Raw genomic sequence first — 20,525 nt, forward strand, 5'->3', positions numbered from 1 at the left:
CCTGCTCCTTTATTAGCTGTTTAAAGGGCTCTAATTTAGTAAAACTGACGTCATCGTCGAGGCGCCCTTCTTCACAGGATGTTTAATCCGGAATCGCCCGCTAAAAATGCTTTCAGAAGCTCCTCAAACCGGGCCTATTCCGTCATTTCCACGCTTCAGCCAATGAAAACATTACTCCCTTTCCCCTAATAACTCAGAAGTTGGGGAATTACGGACTGTTTGTGACCTGTGGACTTCAACTCCCAGAATTCCAAGGGCCCTACTTCCCCACCTCTAATTCGACAGCTTAAATTGGCCCGCCTACCATCCCAAAGCGCCGCCTTTAGATTCCAGTTACCGGAAGCGCGGCTGAGCCGCGTGAATCCCCTTTTCAAGCCTCTGCGGATAAATTTGTCTGCCTTCCGCTCCGCTTTAGTCGATGACATGATCTCTGCGTCTTTTTTAGCGGCTCTTGAGAGGTCTTAGACTCCAATATAAAGGAAAGTGAAAGCTATTGTCCTGGAGAACTCGTAGAGCAGAGGTCTCCAACCTTGGCAACTTTAAGTTTGGGGACTTCAACTCCCAGAATTCCTCAGCCAGCTGAGAGTTGAAGTCCACAAATCTTAAAAGTTGAAGTCCACAAGTCTTAAAGTTGCCAAGATTGGAGACCTCTGTCGTAGAGGTCGACTCTTGGTGTTCCATGAAATTGACCACTGTAAAACGGGCCAAGTGCTTCAATCTAACCCACTTCTAATTCTAACCCGTTTTCTGCCTACCCCTTCACTGTCCTATGAGAAATAAAATAATTACTGGCGTTAGAAGAGCTGCTGTTCATTCCTCTTTATTAATTTTTATAGCGGGGAGATTTTTTTTTTAAAAAAGATGAAGGTATCTTTCCTCTCCCTACATGTCTATGGAGAGTCTCAGTCATCCCAGGTCATGGTTGTCCCAAAGATGCTCCCCCCCCCCAAGAGGCAACTGCACTTACTTGTTTTTATTTGAAGACGTTTCCCTTTTTATCCAAGAAGCTTCTTCAACTCTGACGGGACGGTGGGGAATGAAAGGATTTATACTGAATTATATCGAATGCAAATGACCAAGCCATCTGCAAGGAATACAAATGCATTCCCCACCATCCAGTCAGAGCTGAAGAAGCTTTTTTATTTTTTTAAAAGACAAATAATACAAACAGTACATATACATCTGGATACAAAAAAAGAAAGACAAAAGGAAAAGGGGAAAAAAAACATATTACAGTGCACCCCCACCTCCTGGACACCTTCCCCCCTACATTTCTTAGATCTACAATATATTCCAATTGTGCCCTTATACCCTCCAAAACAACATATATTTTTGAGTAGGTTTATTCTCTTTGCCTTCCACCAACACTGATTTTATAAAATCCCCCCATATTTCCTTATAATGATTCACTTTAATCATCCCTTTTTAAAGTTTAATTTCTGTTGTTAATTTATCATTTGTTGCCATACTCCAAATTACATTTTACCACTCATTTCTTTGAACATCCCTGAATATTCTTTGAAGAAGCTTTTTTGAATGAGGGAAACGTCTTCAAAGGGGAAAAAAAATCAGAAAGTCCAGTTGCCTGTTAGAAACAAAAAAAGGACCTTCCCGATTGGGCCTCATCAATTCCCTGAATCTTCCCGGGAGGAATAAATGGAGGAGTGGGGAGAGAGAAGACAGGGCTCGCTCTCTTAGTCTCCCAGAGAAAAAGGCTCGGGCTGCTCTTCCAGTTTCCTATCTCTGCAACCCATCCAAGCTCTCGCCTCAGGACCGAGGAAGCGAGTGGGGGGCGGGGCTGAGCCTCACCGAGGAAACGAATGAAGGCGAGGGGGGGGGGAAGCGGGGTGGGGGCGGGGCTGAGCCTCCGTTCTGCAGGAAAGCCACGAGCTCGGCTGAGGGGCGCGTTGGGGGAGAGCCATCCCGCTCCCCCCTCTCGGACGCGTTTGCACCATGAGTTTCTTGATCGATTCCAGCATTATGGTCATCTCCCAGGTACCGGGCTTCTCCGTCCAACCTCAGGCTAAGCTGAGGCGCGCAGCAGCGAAAGGCGGGAGAAGCCGGGCAGGAGGGACGGCTCTGCTTCCGTATATAGGGGAAAGCCTGGCCTTGCATGGGATACCCGGGAGTGGGATGACCAATTTGGTTGCTTCCCTCTTCCTCTCTAGGCGAGCACGGCCCCTGTTTAAGTGTGGGCCTTAATCGCGGGGCGTGGGGAAAGTTCGGCTCTTCCTTTAGAAAGCATTTTCTTTTAGAGGAGTTACCGCGCGTCAGAGGGTTCAGGTGAATTAATAACCTGCCTGGAATTAATTTCTGCCTGACGGGGGTTGCACCTGCGAATTGGGCCTCGGAAAATGCGCGGAGGCCTGGAGTCCTCTTCACTGGCTGGGTTAGTGTGACGTGGTGAACCGTGATTAAGTGAGCCATGGGTGTACTCAGTTTTGAGCGATGTCTGTGGAGATTCTCAGCCATCCAAGCCATGGTTGTCCCAGAGGTGCTTACCACCCAGATAAACCTCCAGGTAGCCTCAGCGATTCTCTAAAACAGGGGTGTCCAAACTTGGGAACTTTAAGACTTCTGGACTTCAACTCCAGCTCCAGCCAGCTGGGGAATTCTGGGAGTTGAAGTCCACAAGTCTTAAAGTTCCCAAGTTTGGACACCCCTGCTCTAAAAGGATGCAAATGACCAGCTGTCTGCAAGGAGTAGAAATTCTTCTATCCCGCACCATCCAGTCGGAGCTGAAGAAGCTTCTTGGATGAGAAGTGAAAGGTCTTCAAGGAAAAACGAAGTCCAGTTGCCTCTTGGAAAAAAAAGCACCCTTGGGTCAATTTGGAAGGGTTGGTTACACAACATCTTAAGCCATTATTAACTGTAAAATCTGGGCTCACAAGAGTGATTATGTGCTCTCAAATCGTTTTGGACTCCTAGCAACCACATAATTTTTTTCTCTGTGATCATCTATGCCTAGGCAAGCCTTTATCAAATCTTCCAATGGTGCACTCATCATTAGTGTCACCAAGTCCACCCACCTAGATGCTTGTCATCCTCTTCTCTGTCCTTCTACCTTTTCAAACATTTATGCCTTTTCTAGAAAATTAGAATGTTAGTAAGTAGGATAATTTGAGCCTGGTTGTATATGCCTATTGGCTAAGGGGCAGTATAATGCATTGCGCAAGGAAGTTAAGTAGCAAACTATCCCATTTAATCCAGTTTGCTTCAATAAAAGTGATCTTTGGAACAGATGCTTGATATGCTTGTAATTTATCTGCTGCCCTTAAAAAGTGAAAGCGGTTGAGCGACTGAACTTTCACTTTGGTTGAAGGAAATAATCCAAGAGCCCTGTTGAAGCAGGATTTTTGAAAGTTTACCGAATAATCAAAAGTATTGTCTCTCTATAAGCTCTTCAAATAGGTATTCATAGACAACATTCTCTAAATTACATACATAAATAAAAACCTTGGTGCAGTCTAAAACTTCTATACATAACAGTACCCGGTTTATTGTAAAAAATATGTGCTACAAATGCAGGGACAGCAAAGTATGTTTTAAATGTTATTTGTAGGAATGGTTTAAGAGAGTGGCCCCCAACCTTTTGGGCACCAGGGTTCAGTTCCATGGAGAGAGGTTTTTCGGTGGACTGGAGGGGTGTGGTTTTGCATGCTGTCTTTATCTGGCAGATAAGGCTTTGCTTGTTTGTGCGGCCTAGTGCCTGTTCATGGACCGGCAGTTGGGGACCCCTGGTTTAAGGCAAACATGTAGCAGAACATTGGTCAGTAACCCCGTGTAATAGTATATATTGAGATCAGATATTCTGTACCAACGGTGAGCAGTTTGTTCATTCCTGGATATGAAGGGCTGCCTTTCAAGAACTCTTATTAAGCATATATCATTTAATATAAATTTCAATTAAATTAATACATGTAGTTTAATAAATTATGCACAATTCTAATACATTTACATTTAGATCTGTTGAAATATTAACAATTAGAATTGAGTAGCAGCAATTCTTAGAGATCTTTATGAGTTACATTCAAATGTTAATACAAGTGTTAATACCACTTTATAATGCCTTGGTAAGGCCACACTTGGAATACTGCATTCAGTTTTGGCCACCACGATGTAGAAAAGATGTGGAGACTCTAGAAACATTGCAGAGAAGAGCAACAAAGATGATTAGGGGACTGGAGACTAAAACATATGAGGAACGGTTGCAGAAACTGGGTATGTCTAGTTTAATGAAAAGAAGGACTAGGGGACATTATAGCAGTGTTCCAATATGTCTGGGTTGCCACAAAGAAGAGGGAGTCAAACTATTCTCCAAGGCACCTGAGGCTAGAACAAGAAGCAATGGGTGGAAACTAATCAAGGAGAGAAGCAACTTAGAACTGAGGAGAAATTTCCTGACAGACCAATTAATCAGTGGAACAGCTTGCCTCCAGATGTTGTGAATGCTCAAACATTGGAAGTCTTTATGAAGATGTTGGATAGCCATTTGTCTGAAACGGTATAGGGTTTCCTGCCTAGGCAGGGGGTTGGACTAGAAGACCTCCAAGGTCCGTTCCAACTCTGCTATTGGAACAGGTTGGGATTGTGAGCTCTACACTGATGCAATTTAAGTCTGTGAAACTGTTTAGACGTTTATCTCTCTCCCAAGGAGTCAATATTAAACTTTACACTGATATCTCTCCAATAATTTTAAGATTATGAAACTCAAGATTCTGAATTCTTCAGAACAAAACCGATAAAGGAAAAAAATCCCAAATACTGATTCTGTAAGATTTTGGGATAGCTAGATTTAAATGTCTTTCAAGGACTGCTAGAATGAAGAAACAAAAGTAAAGAATGATTAATTCTTCATTTTAGAAAATATACACGGTATCTCCCATTTGCGGGGGGGGGGGGGGGAACCTGCCTCCTGAGATCTCATTTCTTTAATAAATAAAAATATATGGATAACATTAAATGGGGGAGGGGGGCACAGCCATCAGAAATTTAGAAGAGGTTTGTAAATACTCCCAGGAATGTTCATCGTAACTGAACAGTCACTAAGAAGCTAATTGTAAATCAAGCATTACCTATATACTTATCACTAATATCTCTCTTTGCATGGTGCATTTTTAAAATTAAATGATTAAATTTAATATTCTCCAGGACATACAGAATGTTGTAAAAAATCCAGCATCCATACTAGAATTGGAAATAGTTTCGAGAACCAAGATGGCTTTATGCAACTTTACTTTTTATAAATGCTATGCAAATAACAATGAGATATGAACCTTGTGTGAAATTTTGTTGTATTTTATCTTTTTTATTTTGTTTATTAAATATTTTTCATGACCAAAACACTTAATTTTCCTGAGGTTCAGAATGGGCTTTTAAATAGGAAAATGTAGTTATATTTTTGTACAATGATTGTTTTAAAATGCTTGTGGTTAAAGCAAATAATTCATTTATCTAACAAACACACACACACACACACACACACACACACACACATGTTTCAGTTTATCAGGTTATCTTACCTTCATAACAACAAAAAACAGTATCTTTCATATGCTAGCTAATATGCTTTGAGATTTCCACATTTTGGAAATAGCATTCTAGCCATTACCTATTAGAAACATACAAAACTGATGGCAGAAAAATACCGAGTGGTCTGTCCACTGAGTTTATTTGCTTTTTTGTTTTCTTTTTAATTTATTTTTATATTTTATAAAGTATATATAAATTATATAATATTTTAAATTTTGTCAGATGATAGACGTGTTTATCCCAAGCACTGAATTACTGATGATATTCCTTTTATTTGCTTCTGCAGGTGCTGTTTTTTGGATTTGGATGGTTGTTCTTCATGCGCCGGCTCTTCAAAGACTATGAGGTGAGAAAATTAAATTATAAATTAATAGCAGTTATCTGGGCAACATAGACATTAAAAGCCAATAGTTACAACAACAGTTAAACAGTTGAAATCAATAGTAAAAACAATGGGTTTTATTGTAAGTTGGAATTTTTATGATTGGAACAGTTAGATCTTTGGTGCCGTGCACAAGGCTAACAGCAACTGGACTATTAGGAATTAATCAGAACACTGACTTCTAATTGAAACTACTTTGTGATTTAAAAGTAAAACCACTAATATAGACTATGTAAAAAAATTACACGCCTTGTAAGAATGCACAAACTCTGCACTTGCCCAGAAGTAGACATTTAATAGAACAAGGCATTTGAGAATTGTTAAAAAAATTAAAATAGACATGCTTAAGATTTTTAAAAATTCTGCCATTTGAAAACAGTCATCAAGAGAAATTAATACTAAGGAAATAAGTCTTAGTTAAATACATTTATTTTAAAAAATCTTTTTTTCTTTTTGAACATAAAAAGATTCAGATTGGGAATGTAAATATTATTAGTGCAGATTTTATCTCAGCAAATACGTGGTTAGATATATCAGCCTGTATATAATTAATTTTTGGATAGTCTGACCTTTTATTTTTGTTATTAATGTCCATTACCTCCAAAATAATTACATTAAAATGTTTGTTTTCTTTATTACAGGTTCGGCAGTATGTTGTACAGGTTGTCTTCTCTGTAACCTTTGCTTTTTCATGCACCATGTTTGAACTTATCATTTTTGAGATTCTAGGCATCCTAAGCAGCAGGTAAGATGACACTAACATCCAGCTGCATAACATAGCACTGAGATCTTAGTATAATTGATAGATTTGCTTGTTTATTTGTAGCTTCATGACCGTTTAATGTTTTAGTAGCTTTAAAACATAAGTGAATTTATACAATATTAATGTGCAGCTGGATGTTAAAAAAAAGTAGAAAGATGATGGCTAGGCTGTTTTTTAATTTGTTTCTTTTCAAAAATATTTGGTGTTAGGTATTGGCAACATTCCTAATGGCAAAGACACATTAAAGAAATTGCCACAAATGCTATAATATGTTATTGGTTTTCTGATCTAAAATTACTAAGCTTTCCAAGCAGCAAATGCCAAAATATGTATGGTCCCCAAATACACATAATTCTATTTGTATAATTCAGTTCAGTGAAGATATAATTTTCTCAATAATTTATGTATTATTTACTAAAGTATCTTTGCTTGTTAATGAACACTTGCCCTCTGAAGTGCATTGATTAAAATCTTTACATGCTTTTTTTTGAGTTTAAAGCTTAAAATGCATGCTTTTAGACAAATAACATATATCCAAAAATGAGTCTTCTCCTGAAATTACACTAAAGGAAAACTATATAACTTTGATTTTTTAAAAAGTTGACTGATAGAAAAGAGATCAAATATAACTGTAGCAATAATTTACAGAATTTTGACAAGAACATTTAATGAATAACTTTGTATACTGTCTATTACTGTGCATATTTCTAAAACTATATTTGATTATAAGTGTAAACCTTTCAGATTATTTTATGCAGATACTATATGAAAATAGACAAAAAATAAAGCTAGACTTATTTTGTGATGATGATTAGTGATCAGTCCTTCTATTACTTCTAGCTCTCGGTATTTCCATTGGAAATTAAATCTTTGCGTGATTTTGCTTGTTCTGGTGTTCATGGTGCCCTTTTATATTGGTTACTTCGTTGTGAGCAACATTCGATTGTGTAAGTATCATGAATCTTGAAAATAAAAATTACACTGGCACAATAATGTTTAAATGATATTTTTCAATGCAATTAACATAAAATCTTAATTTTTGTATCACTTTCAGTACACAGACAAAGACTTCTTTTTGCCTGTGTTGTCTGGCTAATATTTATGTATTTCTTCTGGAAACTGGGAGATCCATTTCCTATCCTTAGTCCAAAACATGGTAAGTTTTATTATTTCACTAACTTTAAATGCACATCTGACTGTTCTTTTTTAATCTGTGCAGTTCTAGATGGGAACTTCACGTGCTTTCTCTGTTGCTGTGACTGCCTTTTGAAACAGAATACATCCTAAAATTGATGGTCCTGACCCTGTTAGTTTTCCATAAGGCTTTGAAACTCTGGCTCTCTTCCAACCATTGGACTATGGTTGGATAAGAGCTTGGATAAGCTCTTCTTGCAGGGTGCACAGTGGCTCGAGTGGTTGGAATGCTGGATAGGAGGTTAGCAAGCTGGCGTTCAAGATCCAAGAGCTGCCGTGGGACAGGGTTAAGCTCTCGTCCTTCATTCCAGCTCCTACTGGGAATATGAAAGGAGCCCCCAACTGGGTGTGAGCTCCCGAAGCAGAATTAAGTTTTAAAATAAGTGTTTTAGTAGCACAGAACAAGCAAGATTGAGATTAAAATATTGTCAGTACTGGGACCAACTCAGGTATTCAAAGAATTACAATTCAAAGTTACATCACATAACTAGACATTGTTTGCTACACTGTTACACCCAAATTGTAGATTCATACTACTTGCAAATTTCATTTTTTGTCCACAAGATAAGACTGCACATTCTTTGCTTGAGAATGAGGCTTTTATCTCAAGTAAATCTGTTTTTGAAACATAGACAGTGGCATTGAATCTATATAAATAATATCTTTGCTCCAAGTAACCTGCGGAGGTCACTGTTCCCTTGCTTGGATGATGAATTCTGTGGCCGATTTTATGAACTACTTCTGAACAAATGATTGAGAACAGAATTAGATTTGTCTTCCCAGATTTAAGGACTCTGACTTTGAATGCCTTGACTTTATACATTATGAATACTTAAGCTCCTAACAAAGCTTTTCTTTGATTATCTACTGAATATATTTAGCAAATCCATGGAAAAAGGAATGAATTGAAGAATAGTTTCAATGACTCTTATTCATATAGACTCATTTATTTATTATTTAGAATTGAGGAGATCATAAAAGAGTATAATGATAATTATGTTCTCCATAATAACATATTATTCTACTTCCTTGTCAAAATAGCAATTTTTTTCCTCATAGCCAAATAATTCTGGGGTTATTTTATTCTGGAGTGCAAATTTAAATAGGAATAATCTGATAGGCTATCAGAGCTTTTTTTCCACATTACAACTGTACACTATTAACGTAGTTAACTGTATACAGCTATCTAAAAATGTCACATGGAATCTGTAAAAAGGATTAAGTATAGACCTTGTGGAGTTAGTTTCACTTTCATATATGCCAATTGCCATTTGAGGTAACAAAGTTATCAATAAGCTTTACTCAGACTCAGTGAGATGTGCTACAGTGAACTGAACTATATTGCTTTTTGCCAGTTTTCAAGTGCGGCTTACAAGGTATTATGTCTCTTTCATTCATAATGAGATTGCAAGCCACAACAACCTGATTCTTTATATGCTTTCATTCAGTTTACTATGTATTTTAGTTTGGCATAAAACAAAAGGAAGCTTTGTTTTTGGGGGATTTTTTTTTATTTTTTAGTCTCATATACACATTTACAAGTATACATTCTTATAGTTATTATTCTTATCACATTTTAATACTTTTAAACATTCATTTTTCCATATAAAAAATTAAAATACCGTGTTTTCCCGAAAATATGACCTGTCCCGAAACTAACGCCTTGCCACATTTTTCACGTGGGCAAAAATATAAGCCCACCCCCAAAAATAAACTCCCTGGACAACCCCCCCTCCGGCCAGGCAGAGCACCACTCACCGACCTAGCGGTATCCCGAAGGCGCCAAGCCGCGGGAGCCGGGGGGGGGGGGAAAGGCACTCATGTTGCTTGCCGCCTTCGGGATACCACTAGGTTGGGGAGTGGCGTTCTGCCTGGTCGGAGGGGGGAGTTGCTCGGCAGCTGCTCCCTTGAGAGCGGACTTCCGAAGAGCCGGGCACAGCCTCAGGGGCGAAGCAGCCATGAGGTGACCATGCTCACGAGCAGCTGCCCGGCAGATCCCCTCTCCAACCGGGCAGAGCGCCATTCACTGACCTAGGGCAGTGGTCGGCAAGCCGCGGCTCGCGAGCCACACGCGGCTCTTTGCACATTTTAATGCGGCTCTTCTGTGTGCCGGGCGCCCGCTCCCCTCCCTCCTCTCGGGCACTTCAAAACAAGCGCCCCTTTCCCTTTTTTCTTTTTGACCCACAATGATTAGGGAGGATCCTGAAGTCGGGCGGGGACGAGAAGCGAGGAGGGAGAAAAAGAAACGGAGGCTAAGGAGCTTCCCCCCGCCCCCTCCCAGCAAAAATCTAACCGGGGAGCCGGGCAGGCAGTAGCAAATTAACCGATCACGCAGCGTGATCGGCTAATTTGCTACTGCCCACCCGGCTCCCCTGGTTAGATTTTTGCTGGGAGGGGGCGGGGGAAGCTCTTTAGCCTCTGTTTCTTTTTCTCCCTCCTCGCTTCTTGGGGCTCCACCAATGGGGGAGCAAGGCCCGCCCAGCGCCAGGCTTTGGGCTAACACAGAGGTCTGAAAAGTTGGCTGTTTTAAGACTGGTGGACTTCAATTCTCAGAATTCTGGGAGTTGAAGTCCACCAGTCTTAAGAGCCAATTTTGCAGATCCCTGGGCTAATATGATTGATGCCCTTGGTGGACTTCAATTCTCAGAATTCTGGGAGTTGAAGTCCACAAGTCTTCAAGCTGTCAGGTTTGAAGACCCCTTGGGGTTTTTTTCCTAAAGGGTTAGGGGTGCAAGGATCTTGTAACTTGACAGCTTTAAGACTTGCGTGCTTCAAATGCCAGAGTTTATTGAAACTAAAAACAGTGTACCATCCTATGTATTTTCGGTTTTAAAAATGTGGCTCTCAAAATAAATTTCAATCGTGGTTTTGGCGAGATTTGGCTCAGTTGAAAAAAAAGGTTGCCCACCACTGACCTAGGGGATATCACTAAGGCGCCAAGCCACGTGGCGCTTTGCCCCCCCCCAGTTCCCACGGCTTGGCACATTCGGGATACCCCCTAGGTCAGTGCATGGAGCTCTGGCAGGCTGGAGAGGGGGATTCCGCGAGCGCCTGTTCCGCACCCAACCTCACCAAGTCCTTGCGCAGCTCTCCCAGGGCACTGCTGCCCCCCGCTGCTGCCAAGCTCCGAGCATAACTTCCAAACTCCAAAACAAGGCTGCCGAGTCTTCCAGCATCGACCGCTTAGGAGTACTCTCTGGTGGGCCGGCTGCTGGAAGACTCTCTGTCCAACACCATAGAGAGCACTCCTAGAGCGGCCGATGCTGGAAGACTCGGCAGCCGAGTTTTGGAGTTTGGAAGTTATGCTCGGAGCGTGACAGTGGTGGCGGGCAGCAGGTGGTGGCGGCGATGCCCTGGGAGAGCTGTGCAAGGGCTTGGTGAGGCTGGGGACGGAACAGGCGCTCGCGCAACCCCCCTCTCCAGCCAGGCAGAGCTCCATGCACTGACCTAGGGGATATCCTGAATGTACCAAGCCACGGGAGTTGGGGGGGTGGACAGAGCGACATGTGGCTTGGCACCTTAGTGATACCCCCTAGGTCAGTGACTGGCTAGAGAGGGGATTTGCCGGGCGGCTGCTCGTGAGCATGGTCACCTCATGGCTGCTTTGCCCTTGAGGCTTGCCCGGTCACAAGGGAGCAGCCGCCAAGCAACCCCAAAACAATAAGCCCTCCCTGATAATAAGCCCAAGGCCATATTTCGTGGGGCAAAAGAAAATAAGACCCTGTCGTATTTTCAGGGAAGCACGGTATATAATTGGGATTGCTTTGCTTACCATTCCATACACCTATTTTGTTTTGCCACCAACCTACTTTTCTTTCCTTTCCTTTTCTCCCTCCCTCCTTCTCTACTTTCTTCTTTCCTCCTCTCCTTTTCCTTTCCTTCTTCCTCTTCCTCTCCCCTACTCCTCTCTACTTCTTCCCCTTTGTACTCTGTCTCCTCTTCTTCCTATCCCTCCCAATCTTCCTCTATTTTCCTCTTTCTTCTTTCCCTCTCCTTCCCTCTCCTCTCTTAAAAAGAAGCATTGTTGACTAGGGAAAGTTGGACACTATTTGTGAGTACTCCTTTTTAGTTTAAGAAGCTTTTCACTTAATTCAGAATAAAATTCCAAGATTATGACAGCTATATTAAAAGTTATGGTTCATTTTTTCCTAATTATTACCTTTTTTTGGGGGGGGGCAAAGTAGTCTGTTAAATACATATATGTTTTGCCCCACTGCAAGCACACTTGAGAGTTCTTAGGAAGGATTGTCTAAACAATTAAGTCAAAATGGTGTAGGTATAATATGGTAGTGAGATTCTGCTTTTCTATTGTTTTCAGTAAATGTAATGATGAAATTAACCTTGTGGTATTTTTTTTATCAGGAATTTTATCCATAGAACAACTCATCAGCAGGGTGGGAGTGATTGGGGTGACCCTCATGGCCTTGCTCTCTGGCTTTGGTGCAGTGAATTGTCCATATACCTATATGTCCTATTTTCTCAGGTAAATCTCCCTTCATTAAAAGAGATTCAAAGTAGTTTTAAAATCTCTCTCTCTCTCTCTCTCTCTCTCTCTCTCTCTCCCTCCCTCCCTCCCTCCCTCCCTCCCTCCCTCTCTCTCTCTCTCTCTCTCTCTCTCTCTCTTTTCCCTGTCTGTCTGTCTGTCTGTCTCTATGTCTCTATGTCTGTCTGTCTCTATGTCTATCCTCTATCATGTCATTTTAATCTTCATTCTTGTTGATCTATTCTGCTTTCAGGTCAGATTTCTCCATAATTGTCCCTATCTTCTTTACCTCAATAATACAGGTTCTAGATTTAAATATATCATTGCTTTGCATCATCATCAATTGGAGTTTTTGTTACACTCCAGTTAGTGGAGAAGAATCAGAGAATAGCTAGAATTGGGAAGAGACTGTTTTAGAAACCATAGGAATAATTCTAGATGTATACATCTATTACAGGAATGTCACAGATGCTGATATTCTATCTCTAGAACGTCGACTCCTCCAGACAATGGACATGATCATCAGCAAAAAGAAAAGGTAAGATAAAGACATTAGAGCATATTAATCTCCAACAAGAAATTATTTGCTATTGAACAATAATTTATATCATAAGATAGCGATATAAGTGTGGATGAAATTTGAGTGAAATACAGATCCAAATTTTATCTCAATTTGTGTACTTGGTATATTTATCTGGGACTAGTATGTTTAGAATTTAAAATTAATGTAAGATTTATAATATAGTATTAAACCTCAGTTAAACTGTGTTACTTAATGTAATACATTTTGAAGAACAATATGGATCTTCTCTTGACTAATACTTTAAAAAGTTGCAACTTTCTTCCTTACCAGCTGGTAAGGTTAAAGGTTACATCTAATTTAAGAATAATTCATTAGAATATCCCTGATTTAAATGAATCACCTCCAGTAATGAACATGTAGATGTAATTCATAGAATTTAATGTAGTTTATTATTAATTGGAAGCACTTTATACTTTGACATAATAGCATGAGCAGTCGCACAGTTCTACACCAAATGGAAATCATAATACCTGTTTGATTTCTTTCTGAATGGAATTCTGAATTCCATTAAATTTTGAATGCTAGATTTTATGAAACATAAAAATACAAATATTTAAAAATTAGCTTAGTTATATTACGTGATTTTACTCTAGTTGATATTTCATGATTTTACATTCCTAACTTTGTCTCCCAACCAGGATAGCAATGGTTCACAGAAACATGTTCCAGAGAGGGGAAGTGCACAAAAAAACCACTGGTTTCTGGGGAATTATAAAAAGTGTCACAACATCTTCACCAGGCAGTGAAAGTATCCTTTACTTGCAGAAGGAGGCTCAAAAGTCAGCTTGCTTCCTTGTACAATAAAAAGAAAAAGTGTTTTATTAATGGACGGTAGTAAATGATCTTATTTTCAGCTTTTGGAGATCATATACTTGAAGAGAACTATATCAATCCAAATTTGTAAGTGTTAAGCACTGACATCTAATCTGCTAGGACACTTTCATGGCCACTTGGACATTAAGTAGTAATTTATATAACTGACAGCATGCAAAAATGGAAAGCCAATTAATCCCACAAGTGGGATTTACAATCCAGTTTAGAAATTCTTATGTGCCTTTCCTTGCAGTCATGTGACTTCATTTAGGGTGCTCAGTAACTGGCCCATATTTAGGTTCATTTGGAGTGCAATGTAGTCATGTGACTGCCATTTAACTGATTAGCTTAAAAACTGGCATTTACTTCCGGTTTCCAGGCAAAAATGGCCCATTGTGGCATTTACTTCCGGTTTCCAGGCAAAAATGGCCCATTGTGAACAGTGGTTTCATTTAACCACATTGTATGCTTAACATCTGGAGTCTGGTCACACGGTGGGTCTGGTCACACGGTGATTTGGCATTTTCTGTTTCCTAATGAAAGGCATAAGGTACTAAAAAAGTTGCCACAGATTTTTTTTAAAAAATTAGATGTTTAAATAATGACATCCCCGGTAGTCATTCTTCCTGTGTCATTTGGGCACTTCAAATTAAAGCCAATCAGGGACGTGCGGTCAGGGGAGGCAGAGCCTCACTGCTCTCATCATGAAAATTAAAAAAAGGGGAAAAGGGAAAAGACGCTGAGGAGCCTTCTGCACACATGGTCTGGGAATGGGACCACGTGTGCAGGAGGCTCCTCTAGCCTCAGCCTGCCTCCTGCACACATGGTCCCATTCCCCACCTTCCTGAGTCAACATGAAGGGGACCGCGGAGCGCAAGCCGCGGGACCACAGAGCACGAGCCGCGGTCCCCTTCATGTTGACTCAGGAGTCAGTTAGGAGGGGAATGGGACCACGTGTGCAGGAGGCTGAAGCTGCCTCAGCCTCCTGCACACGTGGTCCCATTCCCCGCCTTCCTGAGTCAACATGAAGGGGACCATGGCTTGCGCTGATGACGTCACCAGCCTCACCAGCCATAAACCTCACCGCACGCCACTGAAGCCAATGTATAAAATGTCTGGGGATAAAATACCTGCTGCAATATGAATACCATGTGCACCTCCCTAGGAAGGTACTGCAGAGTGGTACTTAATAACTAAGAAAGAACTTTTGTTTTCCTTATAGTCACTTGTAGCCAGCTGTTTAACTTTATTGTTCAAAAGAAATGATCCAAATCAAGCAGATATGTATATATAGAAATAGACTTTCTTTTAAACATTCTTATTTCAACATGAGCTGTGATGGAGCAGTAGTTAGAATACAGCACTGCAAGCTACGATACTTCCGCTGACTGCCAGCTGCCTGCAGTTTGGCAGTTGGAGTCTCACTGGCTCAAGGTTGACTCAGCCTTCCATCCTTCCGAGGTTGGTAAAATGAGGACCCAGGTTGTTGGCGGCAATATGGTGATTCTGGAAACCGCTTAGAGAGGGCTGTGAAGAACTGTGAAGCAGTGTATAAGTCTAAGTGCTATTGCTAAATTGCTATTTCAGGACATTAAATGATTGCCATACTTTAAATAATATCCTGAAATTAACTACATGCTATATTGTTCACATGATTTCTTTAATGTAGTAATGTAGCAATTATTTTGGATACATTTCAATTTACTGGTCTTCATCCAGGCAAAAAATAAAAATAAATCTACATGTCATTTCAGTGTCCGTTCCCTGGATAATCTTTTATGGTTATTTCAGGTATGCATTAAATAAAATCAGGGATTAAATGAAACCCCTACTTATTTTTGTAATAATTATTCCCTTATAATGTTTTCTGGCAACAGCCTATCAAATAGGAACATAATCACTATATAATAAAACTCCTATTCAAAAGCTTATTCCATAAGGATACCATAGTTAATTGTTTCAAAAGGTAATTAGAAAGCCAGGAAATCAGCAAGATTGCATTGTCCTGTTTCCTATTGCTCAGGAAAGATCATTCTGTAGCATGATTGAGGTAAGATCTGACCCACTTTGGATGCTTACTCAAATTGAAATGGATCTCGAAAATCACCTGCGTTTCAAAGTGTCTGGATTAAGTCTGCAAATAAGTACTTTCTATCCCAAAAGAGATGTTAAAAAATGATCTGCAATTAGTCCTGTAGTCTTAGAATATTTTATAGTATTCAATTACACCCTTTGTTCTATTCCTGCAGGTGGAAATAATGAATAACTTCCAATTTAATAGTTATTGTACAGACATTTAAACAAACCTTTAAAACAGTGTGCCTTGCTTCAGAGTTTTAAAAATTGCACAAATTCAAATATTTCAAATATCATTTTATATTTATTACGTGCTAAAGAATAAAATAAAAATTGAAATATATTTTCCTCTGTTTTTTTAATCTGTTCTTCATCACAATGGATGCACTAATATTTTTTGTACAGGCAAGATTTGATAGATGTACAGTATAAAATGCTTTTGTCCTCCCCCCCTTTTTTTTAACTTTAAAAAATCTTAAAAGGTATAGTATTGCTTTTCTATTGATTTTTTTTGGTTTGGGGAATAAAGTCTCACACTTAAAAAAGAAATACGTTTTTCAAAATTATTTATGATTTTGAGCTTGACTATCTTGGTTTAAGATTTGACACTCATCCAGCAAGAAATTGATGCTTTAGAAGAACTTAGTCGGCAACTTTTCTTGGAAACCGTTGATTTGCATGCTACCAAGGTGCAAACTAAGGGCATTGTTCCCAAGTCTGATGGGTGGGTAACTGGGATTGATATATGAGGGAAAATGTGAAAAAAAAACCTGGAAAATACAGATTAAATGAGCCCAGAGAAATGTTATGACGTTATGATACTGGTCTCTTTTTTTAAAAAATGTCAAAAGCTTGTACAACTTTTTTTTTTAAAGTCTGTTTATTAAAAAATCATCATGAATGTTTGCATATTGAAACTTTCCAGAAATAAATATGTTTTGTGACTCAAAAGGCAGGCCTAGAACACCAGAAATTTGGTTTTATTCATATATTCTGTAATTTTGTTCATTTATCTTGGACAAATGTTGATTTTGCAATTCCATAGATTCATTATCTACTAAGAAGCTAAACTATCTGTAGAAATGATCTGTACTGAATTTAAAACCATATGCTAGTTTAAAATAATAAATCTAAATATTTTCTCTCTGAAAAAAAATCTATTTGCAGGAAAGAATAGAATATTCTAAAACATTCCAAGGGAAATATTTCAACTTTCTGGGTTATTTTTTCTCCATTTACTGTGTCTGGAAAACTTTTATGGTATGTAAGGCTGCTGTTCGTACAATCATTTATAATTTGTAGTGTGACAAAATATGTGCTTAATTTAAAAAAAATGCTTTCTAACCCCCTTCTCTCTTTTTAAAAGTGTTTTGTTGATTATAAATACAATCACATTTTAAGCAAGAATGGAGTTTTTTTTCCTCATACAGAAACATCTATAAAAGATAAATGTGTATATCTTACAATATACACATCTAGTATATTGTGTCTTTGTGTATCTTGTTTTAGTAAAAATATCCATTATATTTCTCTTTTTCATCTCTTCAGGCAACAATCAATATTGTATTTGACCGAGTTGGAAAAACAGATCCAGTAACGAGAGGAATTGAGATTACCGTGAATTATTTGGGGATACAGTTTGATGTAAGAGCTCTTTTAGATTTTAATCCTACCCACTAATCCCCATCATTCTTAATTTCTGTTTTATAGAGAGCTTGGTAATGTAATACTAAACTTTTGTTGAAAGTATAGTCTTGGGTAATTTATTTGTCTATAGCTGCTGCTAAGATTATATTGTGAGAAGACAATGATTTATTCATTTTTCTGTATAATTCTTAAAAGCCATTTCTATTGGAACTTATGTTTTGAAGACAATTAAAGATTCTAGAGTACTTGGAAAGTTCTAAGTTGCAAGAGACAGTTCTAATCAGCTCAGCATTAATTCTGCACTGTTTCTGTATACCGTTCTAACAGTTTTTTTTTTCTGAAAGTATTCTTCCTGATACAGGAAGTTCTTGTTTAACACCCACAGTTAGGATGGCACCTTGGTCGCTAAGTGAAGCTGTGACTGTGCTTATAGTCTTATTTGCTTTACAGACCAGTAAAGGTTGGAAATTGAGGACTGGTTACAATAGGGATGTCAAACTTACGTCACGGCAGCGTCATGTGAAGTATCAGGACTCCCCCCCCCCCTTTGCTAAACCTGGCATGTATGTGGCCAGAATGTGATGCTTCTAGCCCGCGGGCTGGGAGTTTGACAGTCTTGGTTTACAAGTTACCTTTTCATCATCATGGTTGTTAAACAAGGACTATTTGCACTCTTCAAAAGGTTCTGTGTACATAAATAGCAGTTGAAGTTTAAATAGCCTTTCATGTCCTACATGGTCAGTGTAATTATCTGTATCTGAGAGTTTAACCATTTGCTGTCTTTATTACTACAGGTAAAATTCTGGTCCCAGCATATTTCATTTATTCTTGTTGGAATAATTATTGTCACCTCTATCAGGGGCTTATTAATAACACTCACAAAGGTAAGCCCGAGTGCAATCTTAGTATATGAACTGTGTTGAAGTAAAGAAGAGAGCATATTAATATATCTCTTTTAAAAGTGTTATGACTGAATTGTAAACTTCAAAAATATGGAATCACTGCAGGAAGTAGCAACTCTAAATTGAGTTTGTTTTAATATTGTTATTCTGAGAAGTTCCTAACTTTTGGTCTACAGCCTTATAGAGATGTGCAGTATTAAGACCCAAATTACTTCAGATATGGGCAGATGTGTTTTCTGCATCACTTTACAGTTTTTAAGGGCAGAGGTGGGGAACAAGGTTTCCCTATATCAGGGGTGTCAAACTTGATTTCATTGAGGGCCACATCAGAGTTGTATTTGACCTTTTGGGGGGTCATGGAGGGCATGGCCAGGGTGGGTGTGGCCAGCTCGACAGCACTCATGTTGGGGGGCACCTGTGAGCACTCTGCCAGCGAAAATGGGCTCCTGAGCTCCATTTTCGGCTGTGATGCTTCTGCAATCCTCTGCCAGCAAAAACAGAGCTCCATTTTCACAGGCAGAAGCACCACGGACTGATCCTTTGCTGTTTCCAGGGCAGCCCCACGGGCCAGATCTAAGCACCCCACAGGCTGAATCCAGCCCCAAGGCCTTGAGTTTGACACCCCTGCCCTATATGATTCTAATATATGATTGCTTAATAAGTCAAAATAAAACATTGATCTTAATTTTATTAAGAAGTGAAAGAAATTTGCTTGACTTTAAATTACCATTTTCATTTAGATAAGTTTTAACCGTACAGGGCTGATATAAAGGTGCTTTTTATATACATAATAGTTCTGTTATATAATGATAATTATGCTCTTAGTGAAATGCTGCTGTTTTTTTGCACACTAGAAAACATCTCAAGGAGTTAGTTATCATTGGCCAATCTTGCCACATCAGCAATTTGCTTAGTTGCACACTGCTCAAGTGCCACTATTTATAGTTGAATTACATGAAATGTTATAATTATTACTTATACAGTCCCCTTTATCCCTGGGCTATGCCATTTGTGTTGGATTTGCAAAAATGTAGATTGCTATTTTTGTAACCATGATAGCATTTTTCATCTAAATTCTGCAGTTCCTTGGGTGTTAACCTAAGTGTTCACTTAAATGCATGTCTGAAGATTATCAGGACTGCTTGCATGTAGGACAAATTATTATTATTTTTGTATAGGTGATTCGGGGTGAATGTGGAGTGGAATGTAAAGTACGCTGAAACATGTGTAATGGAAAAATAGGAGTTTTACCATACCTTACATTGTTTCTAACAAGCAGTTCTAATGATGGTGATCACATTAAGCATGAAGATCTTTCATTACTATAAATGTAACTTCTTTTTAATTTAGCTCTAAAACATTTATTAAATCATGTTTGCCGTATTGTTATTGTTATCGCAGCCTATGAGCTGATTTTCTGTGTTTATCTTTCTTAGTTTTTCTATGCTATCTCAAGCAGCAAGTCTTCTAATGTTATTGTTCTGTTGCTGGCACAGATTATGGTGAGTATTTTAACCCGTTTGAGTAGCAACTTTGCTCTCTCAACTATGTCAGCAGTGGGGGAAAATGCGAAGTCTAATGTTTCCTTTATCTTCTCTGCAGGGAATGTATTTTGTGTCTTCTGTGCTTCTGATTCGAATGAGTATGCCTTTAGAGTATCGTACTATCATCACCGAAGTTTTAGGAGAATTACAGTTTAACTTCTACCACCGATGGTTTGATGTTATATTTCTTGTCAGTGCTCTCTCCAGCATCCTGTTTCTCTATCTGGCACATAAGCAGGCTCCTGAGAAACATATGACACTCTGAATTTATTTTAATTCTACAGCCTGCAGTTATTCGCAATTATGAAATTGGCATATCACCATTTTAAGATGACTCTTCAATGATGGATACTCATTTCTTTGGTTCAAATCAGATGCTTCACTATAGACAAGGACTGACAAGCAGTCTCACAAGGACAGCCTCCAGCTCCATAAAAAAGAGAAAAATAAAAAATAAAAGGGAATATTAGAGACCTCTCAAAAGGCTGAATATGATGACACCGTTCTGCAATTTTTATTCAATGGAGTTGGCAAAATATTTGCTTCATTGTCTTTACCTTGAAGATAATGATTCTAAAGACTAAATAAAACAATATTTATAATAAT

At 39.0% G+C, this 20,525-nt stretch overlaps 1 protein-coding gene across 1 annotated transcript; it reads left to right on the top strand.

Annotated features, from left to right (window-relative positions):
* The first annotated feature begins 1,839 nt into the window (after positions 1–1,839).
* GPR89B (G protein-coupled receptor 89B) lies at positions 1,840–20,524 on the top strand. Its single transcript, XM_081952484.1, has 14 exons — positions 1,840–1,995; positions 5,819–5,878; positions 6,556–6,659; positions 7,518–7,624; positions 7,732–7,833; positions 12,234–12,354; positions 12,812–12,892; positions 13,576–13,685; positions 16,427–16,515; positions 16,994–17,086; positions 17,375–17,470; positions 18,268–18,357; positions 19,812–19,877; positions 19,978–20,524. Exons 1-14 carry the CDS (start codon positions 1,954–1,956, stop codon positions 20,182–20,184), a joined length of 1,368 nt encoding a protein of 455 aa, XP_081808610.1. The 5' UTR covers positions 1,840–1,953; the 3' UTR covers positions 20,185–20,524.
* Position 20,525: the final 1 nt, after the last annotated feature.

The sequence above is a fragment of the Natrix helvetica genome, assembly GCF_964273705.1.
Source record: "Natrix helvetica genome assembly, chromosome: 4".
In the NCBI taxonomy this organism is placed as follows: Eukaryota; Metazoa; Chordata; class Lepidosauria; order Squamata; family Natricidae; genus Natrix; species Natrix helvetica.